The 17,231-nt window shown below is 36.7% G+C and overlaps 1 protein-coding gene across 10 annotated transcripts in view; it reads left to right on the plus strand.

Moving 5' to 3' along the window:
* LOC140732123 (poly(rC)-binding protein 3) overlaps nt 1–17,231 on the plus strand; it is a 199,773-nt gene that overhangs the window by 168,031 nt on the left and 14,511 nt on the right. For 7 of the 10 annotated variants that reach the window (XM_073054301.1, XM_073054303.1, XM_073054300.1 and 4 more), the window contains 10 exons: nt 1,964–1,987; nt 2,084–2,116; nt 2,195–2,311; nt 6,690–6,821; nt 8,625–8,753; nt 9,076–9,219; nt 11,518–11,559; nt 12,012–12,087; nt 13,005–13,057; nt 14,988–15,157. In XM_073054301.1, coding sequence (XP_072910402.1) covers nt 1,964–1,987; nt 2,084–2,116; nt 2,195–2,311; nt 6,690–6,821; nt 8,625–8,753; nt 9,076–9,219; nt 11,518–11,559; nt 12,012–12,087; nt 13,005–13,057; nt 14,988–15,157 — 920 coding nt within the window. Of the gene's footprint in view, nt 1–1,963; nt 1,988–2,022; nt 2,117–2,194; nt 2,312–6,689; nt 6,822–8,624; nt 8,754–9,075; nt 9,220–11,517; nt 11,560–12,011; nt 12,088–13,004; nt 13,058–14,987; nt 15,158–17,231 lie in introns of all 10 variants that reach the window. The other 3 variants (XM_073054306.1, XM_073054308.1, XM_073054307.1) reach the window with 3 other exon arrangements.

The following is a 17,231-nucleotide window of genomic DNA, read 5'->3' on the forward strand; positions in this document are numbered from 1 at the left end:
CCTGCCTTCTCCCCAAAACTCTTCACGCCCTGATTAATCAAGAATCTATCAACCTCTGCCTTAAATATACTCAGTGACTTGGCCTCCAGAGCTACCTATGGCAAAGAATTCCTCAGATTCACCAGTTTCTGGCTAAAGAAATTCCTTCTTATCTCCATTCTAAGTGGATGTCCCTCTATTCTGAAACTGTAATCCCTGATCGTAGACTCCCCCATGACTGGAAACATCCTCTCCACATCCACTCCATTGAGGCCTTTCAACATTCTAATATTTCAATATAGAAACATAGGTTTCAATGAGATCCCCCCTCATTCTTCTGAATTACAGTGAGTACAGGCCCACAGGCTCAGAGCCATCAAACGCTCCTCATATGATAAGCCTTTCAATCCCAGAATCAATTTCAGAAACCTCCTTTGAACCTTCTAGAAAGTCAGCACATCCTTTCTCAGCTAAGGTGCCCAAAACTGCTCACAATACTCCAGATGAGGCCTCACCAGTGTGTTTATAAATCCTAAACATTACATCCTTGCATTTACATTCTAATCCTCTTGAAATGAATGCTAACATTACATTTGACTTCCTCATCACTGACTCAGCCTGCAAGTTTCCCTTTAGGGAATCCTACACAAGGATTCCCAAGTCCTTTTTTATGTCAGATTTTTGGATTTTCTCTCCATGTAGAAAATAGTCTACGCTCTTATTTCTTCTATAAAAGTGTAAAACCATACACTTCCTGACACTGTATTCCATCTGCCTCTCTTTGCCCATTTTCTTAAGCTGTCTAAGTCCTGCAGTCTCTCCGCTTCCTCACAATACCCACCCCTCCACCTATCTTCGTATCACTTGCAAACTTGACCAGAAAGCCAAAAATTCCATCATCCAAATCATTGACATATAACACAAAAAGAAGGAGCCCCAACACAGATCTTTGTGGAACACCACTAGTCACCGGCAGCCAACCAGGAAAGATTTATTCCCACTCTTTTCCTCCTGCTAATCAGCCAATGCTCTATCCATGCTAATATATTTTCTGTAAGACCATGGGCTCTTAACTTGTTTAGCAGCTTCATATGCAGCACCTAGTAAAATGCCTTCTGAAAATCCAAGTACACAACACCCACCAATTCTCCTTTGTCTAACCTGCTTGTTATTTCTTCAAAGAATTCCAACAGATTTGTCCGGCAAGATTTTCCCTTAAGGAAACCAAGCTGACTTCGCCTATTTTATCATGTGCCTCCAAGCAGCCCAGAACCACATCCTTAATAATCAACTCCAACATCTTCTCAACCAGAGGTCTATAATTTCCTTCCGCCTCTCTCTATTCTTGAAGTGTGGAATGACATTTGCAATTTTCCAGTCCTCCAGAACCATGTCAGAATGAATTGATCATTATTATTGTCTCCACAATCTCTTCAGTCACCCATTTCCAGAACCCTGGGGTGTACACCATCTGGTCCAGGTGACTTATCTACCTTCAGACCTTTCTGTTTCCTGATCACCTTCTCTCTAGTAATGGCAACTTCACTCATTTCTGCCCCCCGGCACTCTCAAAATTCCAGCATACTGCCAGTGTCTTCCACAATAAAGACTGGTGCAAAATACTTACTTAGTTTGTCTCCCATTAGTACCTCTCAGCATCATTTTCCAGTGGTTCGATATCTACTCTAGCCACTCTTTTACACTTTATATATCTGAAGACACTTTTCTCATTGGTTCCTAGTGCCAAACTGCTTTTAAACTGGGAACTTCCTTCTAGCAATATTATTAGCACTTCTGCAGTGTTAATGCTGAACTATTACTGTATTTGTAAATGTTCTTCACGAGTACTTTCACTCAACTCAAAAGATGAATATCAACTTTAATACTCTAAAAATCATATATTCTAATCTGGAGTATTAAAGAATTTGTAGTCCTTTGAACAATGTCGTATTTGAGCTATAATGTTTTTCCTATTGTTCTACAGGAAGTTGGAAGCATCATTGGAAAGGTTAGTGCAGTTATTTTTAATTCTCTATCTTTCAGTTTTCAACATGTCTGAAGAAGGTTGCAGTCACTGTATGAACATTTATTTTTCCCTTTATAGAAAGGAGAGACGGTGAAAAAGATGAGGGAGGAGGTAAGTTGAAGCTTGTTGCTCTTCAAAAAAAACAAGTTTTTTTGTGGTATTTGAACAATAACTTATTTTGATTCATAGACTAGTGCAAGAATCAACATTTCAGAGGGATCTTGTCCAGAGCGCATTGTAACAATAACAGGCCCAACAGATACCATTTTCAAGGCCTTTTCGATGATAGCAAACAAATTTGAAGAGGTAAGCAAGCATGTGTTTTATGTTCAATTTTTAAATAAATAGTTCACTCATTCTTAAGACTTTGGGCACTGATGAGGCTTAGCAATTTTTGTTTGTTCCTAGCTGCCCTGTGAGAAAGTGGTAATCAGTCACTGCTGTTGTCCTTCTGGTGAAGGTGCTCCTGCATTCTCACTGGGGAGTGTTCAGGATTTGGAGCTGTGATGATGAAAGGAATGGGATATATTTCCAAATCAGGACGGTGTGCAACTTGGGATTGTTCATTAGATTGGCAATAGAAATAGTCGAAAGTAAAAAAATGATTTTACTTAGTAGATCAATTCTCTACTCATGGTGGTAATGATATATGTGACCTAGTAGGTCTTGGGATAATTGGAGATAAATTATCCATCTCTTGTATAGCGTTTCAACTTAATTTTGATTTATAGATATCAAAAACTGGTAAATACAAAGCAGCAGACTGTGATACCAGTGCTGTCTCCAAAATGCCATTGCTTGCCAGCACTAAGACGGCTGACAAATGGTGAATGGTGTGGAAAAAATGCCAGGAAACAGCCAGTCCTCCATGCACCTTAACTTTTCCGGCACAGTCAGCCCTGAGTTCACTTTAACTCATTGTTGGTCAGTCCTCAGGAGAAGAGGAGAATTTTATGCTTTCTACATTATACCAATGAATAAATTTATTAACAAAGGCTTTACTGACATGTACTAATGAATTTAGACTCTACTGTTGTGAATTGCTAAATACTAACTGCCTTTTATAAATTAGAGGAAAAATAACATTTTCTATTGAATATTTATTAAAAAAAAGCTTTGTTTCATTGATATGTGCAAATAATAATATTTACCAAAGGGTGTTCATAGTACAAAGAACTATCTTATTAACAAAGTCGACAATAATATTTAAGCATGTTCTACACAAAAAAGAATTACCTAACTTCTACAGAGAGAGTTTAAAAATATTTTGCTGCACCATGATCTTGAAATGGATTGAATGAGTCAATATTTTGCAGCACCCATTCCATGAATTAAAGCCATTTATTATTTCTAAAAGGCCTTGTCCATAACTTATGCTTGTGGAAACTTATATTATTGGAACTGCCATTAAGGTTTATAAAAGTGGTGTCCACAAACTGCCTAATTATGCCTTACTATTCAGCTTAATTCTACCTTTTTAGTCTGATGCTTGTTGTTGAGGTTTGAGTATGTCATGAAAGAAAAGCTTTATACAGTTATTTTCAAAAGTAACAGTTTTGAACTGCATTTTTGCTTTTTTTCTTCCTACTTTTGTTGTTAAATATCAAAAATGGAATACTGCCAGATTTTTCTAACTGCAATTACAAATTACTTAGGCTTCTTAACTAAAATTATTGAGTGGGGATTTGTTTTAAAGATGAGCAGCACACCTGCCCTGGCTATGGATTTGGTGCTCAGACATGTTGTCAAACAAGTCCCAGACTCTTGTGGAACTACTGTAAATACAAAAAGTTCTAAGTGGCAGATGCCAGCACTTCTATCACTTTGTAAATCACTGGACTCCATATGAAGTTAGTAGTTAAAGTCAGCTAAGTTAAGAGTGTATATTGTGTCAGTAGTGAGGTTGTGGGGCATGCTCAGCAGGGCACATTAACTACCCTTAACTGCAAGGTTGTCAGTTTGTTTCAGCAGATCAGAAAAATACTCTTTATTCTATCCATCCCTGTAGATGGAACAAGCTCACATAGAGTCTATGGTTTCAAAGTTCATCATATACAACCCTGAGTTTCATTTTATTGTGGACATACTCAATAAATCCATAATAGAATAATAACTATTATAGAATCAATGATAAGCTGCACCAACTTAGGTGTTCAACCAGTGTGCAAAAGTCAACAAATTGTGCAAATACAAAAAAAAGTAATAAGCAATAAATATTGAGAATATGCAACAAAGAGAGTCAGTAGGTTGTGGGAACATTTCAATGTTGGGGCAAGTGAAGTTGAGTGAAGTTTATCTGCTTTGGTTCAAGAGCCTGATGGTTAAAGGGTAATAACCTTTCCTGGACCTGGTGGTGTGAGTCCTGAGAATCCTCTACCTTCTTCCTGATAGCAGTAGTGAGAAGAAAGGATGTCCTGGGTAGTGGGGTCCCTGGTGATGAATGCTGCTTTCCTGCAACATCACTTTGTGTAAATGTGCTTAATGGAGCTTTTTGCAATAGACTGGGCCATATCTACTTTTTATAGACTTTTCCATTCAAGGGTATTGGTGCTTCCATATCAGGCAATGATACAGCCAGTCAATATACACTCCACTACATATCTATAAAAGTTTGTCAAAGGTTTAGTGTCATGCCAAATCTCCGCAGACTCTTGAGGAAATAGAGGCACTCCCATGCTTTGTTTGTAATTGCGTTACATGCTTGGCCCAGGACAGGTCCTCCAAAATAATAACACAAAGGAATTTAAGGTTGCTAACCCTCTCTGCCTCTGATCTTCCAATGAAGACTTGGCTCATGGACTTCTAGTTCCTCTTCCTGAAGTCAGTAATCAGCTCCTTGGTCTTGCTGACACTGAGTACCTTTACAACAAACTTCCCCTATATTCCAAACTGACATCAATAGGGGATTCACTCGTCCTGGAATGAATGCTTCCTGATTATTCTTGTACTACTTCTTATCTACTTTTCCTCCCACTATCTCTACCTCACATGTGCTGTGTATATACAGAGTGTGGTAAGCTTCAGCACCTACAGTATGTGCTACATGAGCCGTCAAGCACAATTGCTTCATCTGCTATGTGAGCCAGGTGCAATTTGAGCTTTACTTTGAGTATAATGGCAAGCTTTTGTCCTGGAGTTTATGAGATGGTTGTTAGTCTGCTAACCAGGCATGAGTTCACTGTCGTTCACTTTACCCTGCGGTTTGTGGTTCAAGTTGGGTTTTCTCTGCCTGGCACCAAATCTGCAGAGTTCCCATTTATCTCTGCTCCACGATCATCACCCTGATCTCTACTATAGTACTACAGAACTATTTCACGGTTCCCTAATGCAAACCCTCTTTCCCATTCTCTCTGCTACCTAAACCAACTTGTTACTCTCTCTTCTGGGTTCTGATGAAAAGTCTTGGACCTGAAACATTAAATATTGCTTTTATATAGATGTTGCCTGACCTGCTGAGTGTTCCCAATAATTTGATTTTCTTTTAAGTTTTCTGCATCTGTAGTTCTTTTGTAAAATTTTTATTTTGCCTTCCTGTAGCTATGTGTGTTTAATGGTTGCCAAATCATAGCCACTTGCCAATAGTGATTTGTGGTGTTGGTTCATTGATTTTACTTGAGTTGCTATGTGCATTTAGATACAAAGATCTTACTTTTGTCATTTTAACTCCTTTGCAAACACTAATATCATCTGCCAGTATATAATACTCCCATTTGCTTCTTTTCACACCCTCCTCTTTTCCTGTTTTTCCAACAATGCCCATATCCTGAACATAAATGAGTAAATCCTCTTATGTGTTTTTGGTAATACTTTGCAAAAACTGATTTCTTTATACACAATACAAGTGGTTTGGAAGCTATTGGTATGTGAGTCTGCTATTAAGAAAATATATCTTCATTTAAATTCACTAATACATTGTAATCATCTTGACCCCTGTGTTTCAACTTCTTAAATAATATGTTACTTTTCCACATATATACAGTGGCCCAAGTTTCAGAGGAAATGTTGGCATTTCCTAATGTAACTTAAGCAGCTTTGGGATATACATGAAAACTTGGATGTTCCAAAGTTGTGGTCAGCTGCTCAACATTATTTTTCTGACTGAACTCCAATTTTCAATTCCATGTAGATCACTGGGGTGCCCAGGGCATGGTAAATTTAGATTCTTTTATAATTGCTTGAGTGTTTTTGTGTCGTGGTTCTTTTTAAGTTTTTAATTGAATTCTTACAGTTTTTTAATCTTTCTGAGCTTTGCAAACATTTAGATTATTTTCAAAAAATATGATAGTTTTGAGCAAGCTGAAGGCTTAGCAAAGCTGGTTGTCAGCGATCTTTTTCACCTTTGTTATGGTCCTGCCTCATTTTGATCACCCTATATAATGAAGCTTGTCTCCTAGTGAGCCTTGCCCGCAATAGGATGCAAATTCAGCTTCCTCATCTTCTGTAGCTTGAATTGTGAACTTTTTCAGAAATTATTGGATCCTGCTGACTACAAATTCTAGCCCATTGACTCTCTGCCATTTGTATCAATTCTGTGAGTATTCATATTTTATGAAATCCAGAATGCACTTCTGTCATCATTCCTGGCAGCTGTATTTGGTGTAATCCCAGATATTCTGAATGGAGGATTAGATTTAAATGGAATGATAAATCCTTTACTAATTCTGACTGACATTTTTAATCACAGGATGTAAATGCTTCAATGACAAGTAGTCCAGTGGCAAGCAAACCGCCTGTGACATTACGCCTGGTTGTTCCAGCAAGCCAGTGTGGCTCTCTCATAGGCAAAGGTGGTTCAAAGATCAAAGAAATACGTGAGGTAATGCCTCAGAAACATAAACTCAATAGCCACTTTATTAGGTACACCTGAACACCTACCCGCTAATGCAAGTATCTAATCAGCCAATTACGTGGTAGCACCTCAATGCATAAAAGCATGCAGATATGGTCAAGAGGTTCAGTGATTGGAATGGGGAAGAAATGTAATCAAAGTGACGTAGGAATGGCTTGAGTATCTCAGAAACTGCTGATCTCCTGGGATTTTTACGCACAACAGTCTCTGGAGTTTTACAGAGAATGTTGCAAATGACCGAAAAAAAACAATCTGTGAGCGGCCGTTCCATGGGTGAAAACTCCTTGTTAATGAGGGAGGTCAGAGCAGTACGGCCAGACTGGTTCAAGCTGACAAGAAGGTGACAATAATTCAAATAACCATAGTATAAGAGGTACCTAATAAAGTGGCCACTGAATGTATATACCTTTTTCCAAATATAGGGGGAGAAAGTGGATACATCTTATTGTTTGATGATTATATTGTGATTTGCAACAATCTGAACAACATTAAAATCTGTCCATCTCTATTCTGACAACAGAAATTTTAATTTGTTGTTCCCAGCTGCATGGCAAATGACTGTGTGTTACCACTTCCTCTCATCTTTCCAAGCACATCTCATACAATACGTTTCCACTCACCTATTGCACTAGGATGTAGAGATCATAACCAGTGAAGCAGCAGGCATCTGGCCACCCTCACACAACAGGCAGCAGCAACACATTCATGTCTGGCAGTACAGGTGGCTTGCTGGAGAGTACCATTTAAAGACTGAACCCTGACAATACTCATCAGAAGGATGAGTCAACAGATGCTGGGTATTGAGCCATAAATGATCAATAAAAATGAATTAACAATTCAGAGATAGCGGTATACACTGAAAGCATGCATGGATGATCTGACGTTGCATCCAATATCCACTGTTACATGTGATTACTACAGATAAGGAGGGATACAGTTTCCAGGCACTTGCTTCAACTAACTTATTTGATCTTCAAGGTCTTTTGCATTGATTTATGATGGACATTGCACTCACGTACCATTACTGGGCACTGTGTTCAACGTACAAGCGCATCACTCTTTGTGCAAATACAAAGCCCAACCAAGGTAGTTTATGTCACTGTTGTACTCCCATGACTTATCTGGTCTTTCTATAAATTCCACACATGCGCTTAGGATCTTTCATTTGAGTGACATCAAATCTATTCACACTTGCTGCTGAAAGGTCAAACTCTGATTGTGGTCATTGAGGAAATAAAGGTGAATAGTGATGGCTGGACTGTTTTATATTAGACACAATATTGCACCCTTTATATTGCATTAAATGTTGTTGAATCTTGTAGACTACAACGATACTAGTAATATAGGTAGACTGATCTTTGTGAAGATTTTAGTCACCCATAATTATAATGATATCCTTAGTGTAGTTATATTATGCTTACATTCCTGACTTTACTAACTCCAGTGAAATTTAAAATTCATTTTTTTCTCTATTGCATTATCACTAAAGCACACTTACAATCCCAGAAATCCTAACTTTAACTTGCAAAGTTTTACAGAATTGTTCTTAAGTCAAAAAGAATGATTGCAATTTAAGGTAAGATCAGGGCGATTGAACATTTATTATGTGCTTAGACGCATTTGGAGCACTCTTCATGTTAAAACTTCTGAATGTCAAAATACTGAATTAATTCATGCTAGGTGTTTAGAAAGCACTTTTTATGTAGTACGTAATTATAAATTGAAGTTGTCATTTAACTCCTTGTTGCATTAATTCATTTCTGTTTATAGACCACAGGCGCCCAGGTGCAGGTAGCAGGTGATATGCTTCCAAACTCCACAGAGCGGACAGTTACTATTTCTGGCACGCCAGATGCGATCGTTCAATGTGTAAAACAGATCTGTGTGGTGATGCTTGAGGTATGACATTTAGAGAAATGTAAAACCTTCCTTTAGCTTTGAACTTTGCATTCACAAAACTTGAATAATAATAATTATACAAGTATTAATATTATCAGTGATATAAGTCAACTACTATCAGCTCATGTAACTAATCTAGAAAATGGATTTGTTAAATCATAAAATTTATCATTAGTCATGATGATACTGAATTGCACATTGCAGTTAATGCTTTCAACTGTTTTATGAGACTGGTTACAAAAGCAAGAAAAATACCTTTCTTCTTTGTAAGAAGATATATAAGTAAAATGTTCTTCTATTGCTTTATGTTCCTTCTCTTTAGTCCCCACCCAAAGGTGCCACCATTCCCTATCGCCCAAAGCCTGCCTCTGCACCCGTCATATTTGCAGGTGGCCAGGTAAGAGCAGACAACATTTTGACTTCTGCAGGAAACCACGGCATCTTGGCCCACCATCAGCCAGCACCTGTTAGTTTTTCAAATTTTTTCTGTCTTCTCTCTTGTACTAAATTACTAAATTAGAATTTTAGTATGCCTATATCTTATTTGTGCAGGGGAAGACTAATAACTTAATTTCTGCTGAAAATTCTATTTTTAAAGTTTTTATTTTATGCTACAACCATTTTAATTTGTTTGCCTGTTCTAACATAGTGAATGAAGTGGCTTTAATGTTATCAGTGAATTTATGGATTTTCCCTTTATATTATTGGCATTTATATTATTATTGGCAATATTAGTCTTTCCTTACCAGAAATAATGGCTGTTAGATCACAGAATAAAGAAAACAAGATGCATGTTTTATTATCTTTTTTAATTTTTGCATTTTAAATGTAACTATTTTTCTAAGTAGTACGTGTTCTATTTTGTGAAATTGATTGCCTTTATATGTTGGATATACAGTATTTCATTAACTATCAACTCCAATATTTCAATGTATAAAATATGTGGCATATGTTCTGTGTTAAAAGAATGTATTGAGTTTTCGCCTTACAAATTTTAACAGTTGTCAATTTTTTAAAACAGTATTTTCTTAAGTGGGTATGTATCATGCAGAGCAGGGAAATTCTACATCCAGTTCTGGATCTGCGATGAATTTGGAAGAAGATGGTGCCGGTGAAATCCTCCAAGACGGTTCCTGAAACAACTTCTTTTACGTCTTCTTTTACTATCAAATGTGGTTCTGCTACTGTTGGAGCCTCTGATCTACATTTTGGTAGTATGTTTTTTGGCTGATTGAGCGATCTGGTGCTTTGTTCGCTCTTAGGATATTCTTTGAAGCATGCAGCCAAGAAGCCTGGAGACGGGGTGGGAGCCCAAGATTGACTTCCATTTCTTGCTGAGAAAGATTGAAACCATCAAGGCGAGTGCAGAAGGCGAAGGGGCGTTCAGTGCCGTCTCATTCGCTGCTGCCGGAGGAGGGTTTCTGCGTGTGATGGTTTCTCCCTCGATGTTGTTGGAGAATGATGCCAGAGTTCTGGCTCTTGGGCAAGGTTTAGCTGACGGGGTTTGGAGATTGGACACTGTAGTGCACGTTATGATGTGTTTCTGATTTCTGGTTGCTCTTTTTTGTTTGTTGCCGTTTTGAGCAATTATGAATCAGAGTGGCCTGCAGGTATTGAACACTGAATACGCCTGCACTCTTTTGATTTTGTATTTTATATTCTGTACTTTTCACACTTTTTGTTGCCGTTTGCATGATTGGTTTTTATTTTGCGCGTGAGGGAGGGGGTTGGTGTATTTCTTTCAACAGGTTCCGTGTCTTTTTTGTTTTGTGGCTGACTGTGGGGAAGACGAATCTCAGGGCTGTATACAGTACTGCTTACATACCTTGATAATAAATGTACTTTGAATCTTTGAGTTCTCAGATGCAATGGTAGGCTGTCAGTATCCTCAAGCTGTAGGTGAAAAGAAAGACAATTCCTGTTTGCGTGGACATCAGATTAAGGAGGAAAGTTTTGGTCTGAGATTCCTCCCAGTTGAAAGCTGCTTTTTCATAGGGAATCTCTTGGGATTGAGACCTTGGGATTTATGGGTTTTAAGGTGGCTAATGAAGCTGGGCAGAAAATGCCAACTCTTCCAGAGACGGGGCAAGAGGCAGCTGGCTGAGTTTGTAAGGTGGTGCACTCATTCTGTTGCTTATTCAGGCTTCTGTGCTCACTCGATGTACGGCCTTGAGATTCGCCATACCCCTTCTCTACTTTGAGAAGTCAGGGACCAGCTTCCAAGGTGTCAATGGGAATTTGCATGTCTTCAAAGAAACTTATCATTGGATTATTTTTCTCTCTCTATCTGGTAATCTCTTCCCATGATAGAGCTTGGATGAGAGCATGTTTTTCACGATTATGGTGCCTGGCGTAGGAACAATGTGACCTGCCCAACGTAGCCGACTGAGAGTAACCTGCACTTGTGTTGGGAGAGGCACTGGCATTAGTTCGCTTATTCTTCCCGTAAATTTGGAGGCAGGTGCTCCAGCATTGCCAATCCCATTCGTGCAGTATATATTGTCATTCATGGGAACAAGGAACAGGAAAATAAAAGAAGATTGGTGCAAATATCTGCAAAGTTTGACTGAACTCTTCCATATCCCAAAGAACAAGCTATTCCATTAAGATAATTATTTTTAATTGCTTTAAAATTAAACTGTAATTGTTTAGTTTTAAATCAGCTTATTATTTTGTATTTGGTTTTTGTTACTGTTTTTCATTTTTGTAGTTATTTTTAAGTGCATAGATAAGTTTAATTGTACATTTTAACCTCTTGTTTTAGGCATACACAGTTCAGGGACAGTATGCAATTCCTCATCCAGACGTGAGTTCTGTGCACTAAAATCATTGCCCTCTTACTTATTTGTACTGGGCAGCATTTACTTTCTGTTTTCAACAAGTAGATGGCAGTTTTCTCTAGTCTTTGCTTTGTGTAGTATAGTAATAATATTGAGTGTTAACTATTTGAAGTTTACTTTTATAGTAGATATGTTTGTTAGAAAGTACGTTGGCCCAGATACAAATCATTGACTCTGCATGATAATATCTCAGGCTTAGTTAATCATTCAAATGTAAATCATATTTAAGCATTAACAATATTTTTAATGTAAAGCAGTAGAAATGTCATTAAATTTGCTTTTTAATAATATAAACTGATTATTTTAAAGCTATGTATTTAAGTTAACTGATTCTGTTTTTGTTTAAGAAATACGGTTTCTGTATTCTGATATAATTCCATTTGATTGGTTAGCTCTAATTTCCCATCCTGCCCTGCAGTTGACCAAGCTTCACCAGTTGGCTATGCAGCATACCCCTTTTACTCCCCTTGGGCAGACCACCCCTGGTTTCCCTGGTACGTACCCTTGACACCCTGGGGATGTCCTTTCTCAAAGCAACTTTATCTCCCATGGTCATTATATCAATTAAATGTGGTCAATGACAAGCTTTCCTGTTGTCACATACGTATAAGCTGTGACTAATTTTATAATCACCCTTGTAATAAGTTCTGTCATTCATAGTTATCCATTGCTGTCTTGTACCTTTGTTAACAGCTTCTTGTTTTTTTAAAAAAAAACAAGTATAGCATCATTTGAATGTAATGTTTCTGTTATTAATTCCAATGTTTCTGAATTATGTCTTGTTTAATGTGTTCCCTAAATTTAATTTTGCCCTAGTATTAAGCACTTATGTAATAACAAAACTTAGATATTCTCATTAACATACATCTGTTGCATGTTACATGAAAAGGTTGTGTATGCTATAGGCAGAAATAATTTAAGCCTGCTGAACTGTTTTCCTCTTGTTCTGTTTAATTTCTTTTTAAGGTATAACTGAATTTGTGCTTCTATCAACATAGTTTCTGTTCTAATTCTTAATGTTAACACTTTCTGTCCTCCCATCATTCTTACTTGCAAACTCCTCTCGTGGAGTTTCTTTTTACCCTTTCAAATTATACCTCGTCAGATATATAATTTATCCTCTTCACCTGAAATACCACCTTGTAGTTTTATGTCTGTCTTCTTTCTTTACACATTCTCTGTACATCATTATTTTTCCTCCTACATCTAGAATTCTTTTTGTTTGAACCTTCGTTATTATTCTATAATATTGTGCTTTTATTTTTTAAAATCCTATGTAGCTTTTTCTTTCAATCTCTATCACTTATTCTTTGTTGTTGCTTCTCTCTATCAGTGCTTTAAGGAGTCCTTGTTTTTAGATGTCTGCCTAGCGGTTGGTTATAATAGATTTCCTTTGTTGTCCTATCAACAGGACTGGATGCTACAGCTCAGAGCAGTTCCCAGGAGCTGACTGTTCCAAATGATGTAAGTGCTCCTAAATCAACTACACTTTAACTTCTTGTGCCTTCTTTTGCCAATCATTAAATTTATAGATTCATCACTGTAAATAATAACAACCTGAAAAAATGCTATCTATTGTTGCAGTACATTAAAAAAATTAAAATGGTGAAAAAGCAACCAACTGTTCTTATCAATTTAACCCTACTTTTTATATGAACATTATTTTCTTTAATTGAAATTTATACTTCCTTGATAGCTTTTAGTACTTTGGCATGTTTGTTTAGACAAGACTAAGTGGAATTGGAGACATGCACAATGGTCAATGACAAGACTGAAAAACAAGCTAAACTGGTAACAGCACAATTACATAACACGATTGTATACACATGTGACTGGCTCCTGCTGAGTTTGTCAACTTTCACAATCAGCTGCTTAAACAGCCTTCAGTCCTGGAAATTGATGCATGTGTTTTGAAGCATAGAAGTCCAGGATTTGCTGAAATGCTTTTTGGGAGGGAACTTCCTGTCAGACCTGCTGCAGGATTTAAGATGCATTGTCATTCAGGGGCAAATCAAATCAGTGAATCACGAGGTAAAGGGAAAACAGCTTTTGTTTAAATATTTGCAATAGTTTAATGTTTAATTATTTTAAATTTTATGTGTTACTTTAACTTTATTCTTAAATTACAAAAATAAATTTTAAGTTGTAAGTATCCCAGTGACAAAGCCTATCAATCTGCTGCTTCAAATATTTCCCACAGCAGCTTTTTTATGACATCTTGAAGAAAATACAAATACCTGCTATTCTATAAAAGAAGTATATTTTGATTCTAAACTCTATGTAAACTCCCAAACAAAATACAAATACCTGCACTTTTATAAATAGATATAGATTTTAATTATAAATTCTCTCTTAACTTGTGGGAGTGTATTAAATTGGAGCAGGGCAAATTATGAGAGCATTGGGAAGGAACTAGGATAGTTAATTGGGAACAGCTGTTTTTGAACAAGTCCACATTTGACATTTGGAGAATGTTTAAAGATCAACTGCACAGAAGAAAGGATAGGGATGGCAAGATAAGTGAACCTTGGATGGTGACAGAGGTGATGAATTTAGTCAAGAAGGAGATGGAAAAATACGTAAAGCTTAGGAAGCTAGAATCAAACAGAGCACTTGAGGATAAAAAAGAAGATAGAAAAGATTTAAGAATTAGAAAAGCCAGGAGGGGCCATGAAGAACCTTTGCCAAGTAGGATTAAAGAGAATCTCAAGGCATACTATACATACATCAAGAGCTAGAGGATAATTAGGATAAGACCACTCAAGGGTAAAGGGGGCTTTACATTTGCGTGGATGCAGAGAATGAGGGTGAATTCCTGAATGAGTACATTTACATCAGTATTTACCAAGGAGAAGGATGTGGAGGATAGGGCGATCAGTGTTGAATGAATTGATATACTAGGGCATTTCGGGTTAAAGGAGGAGCTAGTGCTGGTTCTCTGAAAGAGCATTAAGGTGGGTAAGTCCCCAGGGCCTAATGGGAGTTGGTGGGGGAAGGAGAATTATTGGAGTGGGAAGGGCCCTTGGTTATGTTGGCTGCTTTCCAAGAAATGGTAGATTTGCTCTCTTGTAATCGTGAACTATTCAGAATGTAATTTAACACGTGAAACAGTTAATCCGGGGATAAAGGTGCTATCTTAGTTTTGTTTAATCGTCAATAAAACCAATTGCTTTCTGCATTAATCTTCACAGCCTGAACTAGGGGCCAACATTTTATTATTTAGTAAGTTAGAACACTGTCCTTCAATTGTCAGTTCAAAACTGCATTTTGAGTTTGGAAACAGCTTTTTGATTTATATTAATAGTAGCTTCATATCAATATCAATTTATATATTGTCTTTTCTGCAGATCCATTTAACAGATGACAATGTTGTTCTATTTTTCTTCCACAACAGTTAATAGGATGTATTATTGGCAGACAAGGGAGCAAAATAAATGAAATTAGACAGATGTCAGGAGCACAAATCAAAATTGCAAATGCAACAGAAGGTTCCACAGAGCGACAGATCACCATCACAGGATCTCCTGCCAATATTAGCCTGGCACAGTACCTTATAAATGCAAGGTAGGTCTGCTTTTTATTGTTCTTTAAACTATCAAGGAAGAACACATCACATGCTGATGTAAAAAGTTGTGCCTTAATTATTGCAGACAAAAAGAACTCTCCAATCTCACATTGGGAATACTCAAAAAAATTCTGGGGTAATATTCATTTCATAAATAAATTTAAAAAAATCATAACCTTGGGTTGAATGGATTATTTAAAATAAATTCAGGCTTAATCCTCAGTAACAGTAAAAACATTTCAGTTGTTAGGAAGCATTTTAACAGTGAATCTATACATATCAAAGCTTCAGAAGTTCTGGTGAGGTAGCAGTTACCAATGCTACACTGCTGATGTCATTTCTTGTAGTCCTTTGGAGCTACACCATCACATAGTAACTAGTGACTTGGCCAGGAGCATTTCACTGTAATCTTGGTGTGAAACCTCTCTAACAGAAAGATTTACTGATTTCCTAGGAAATAGTGGTACTGTAAAAAGTGCCAGCATGATTCAGGCTGGTTTCCTAGTCCAGAACTGAGAAAAATAATCTTTAGAGTTAAGAACATGATGAACTAAAAAGACACAATTTTAAAAAAAATTTACTAAAGGAATAATACCAAAATATTATCACTAACCAGTAAACTAATGATGATTGTGGTTCTTTCAGTTGCAACAAACTATTATCGAATTTATTACAGTACTTGGATTGTGCCCTTGCGAAAGCAAATTGTAACTGTGGAAATAGCGTAATTGTTTTAATTTTGTATGTTTCTGTTGTGATATCGTTCATGCGATCACAGTATTTGAAAATAGTTCACTTGCAACTCCACTGAGAAGAGCCAAATATGTGGAACTTTGTACTTCTGCTCCACTGTGTATTTATCTTTAGACAAGTCTGTTACAAAGAATTCAACTTCAGCTAAAATTCAATTAGCAAACTTAGGTTTAACATGCAATGTACCCATTAAAGTATAAGAAGTTAATATCTTCTGAAAAGTCAACAGTCCTCAAAAAGTACTAAGTTTATTACAGAGATGATCATAACTAATATCAGTTACAAATTTCCCAAGATCTATATATAATGTCCAAGTTGTTAACACAGGAAACCAACAACATTATGCCATTATATCAATCAAACAAATATTTAACTTCTCTGGATCTCATGCAATAAAATGCAGCAACCTTTCTGTAGATAAAATGCATTCTTTCTGGGCCTGGTGCAACATCCTTCCATTGGTCCAATGTAGCTCTCCCCAGAGTCTAGCACATTAGTGTCCATAGTGTTTTATATCCCTCAGCTGCCGTTATACAGAAAAAAAACTTCGAAAACAGACATGCATTTAACTGCATCTCTGGAGGACACCTGCCACTGCTGAAAATTAAACATTTTATTGAAAATGATAGCAAAATTAGAAGTCTAATAAATTTGGATGAATGGTTTGAACCCATTGATTTTTATCACATTTGTAAAACTAGTTGTCAGACTCCGCTTGTTAATTGTGAGTTGTACTAAGTCATTGACACATTGCTTCTGTTTACACCAGAGGTTTGGTCTCAGCAAATTTAATATTGTTTCTTTTTAAACCACTGGACTGAAATAGTAGTAACCAAATAATTTCCTTAGGCCATGATTCTCCTTCAGTTTTGTGATGGCTTCTTGAATGTTAGAGTGAAGCAGGAGAGCCTTTAGTGTGGAATAGTCCATTTGAATTAAAAGTGAATCCAAGTTACAACTAATAGTGCTGGTTTACAGCAAGGCTGAAGATGCAGTCAATGGTTGAGTGACCTATGGTCAGCAGAATATTGGAAAAAGACACAAAATATAATACATGTAATATCTCCATGATAAAAAGTTGTGATGTATTTGTATGCCATTGACATTAAGAATTATTACATTCTTCTTAATAAATTATTAAATTATTTCAGTTTCTAATAAGAACTGTAATGAAGGAAAATAAAAGTAGAAAACATATAGTTTGTTCCCTTTCTGAGTAGCTAAACCAAAATATTTTTAATTGAATTATAGAGATGTTCAAACTTAATTCTTGGAAATTGATAATATCAGATTTTGCTTCTGTTTTTTATTTTCATCTAG

This window comes from Hemitrygon akajei, chromosome 8, assembly GCF_048418815.1.
Source record: "Hemitrygon akajei chromosome 8, sHemAka1.3, whole genome shotgun sequence".
Lineage (NCBI taxonomy): Eukaryota > Metazoa > Chordata > Chondrichthyes > Myliobatiformes > Dasyatidae > Hemitrygon > Hemitrygon akajei.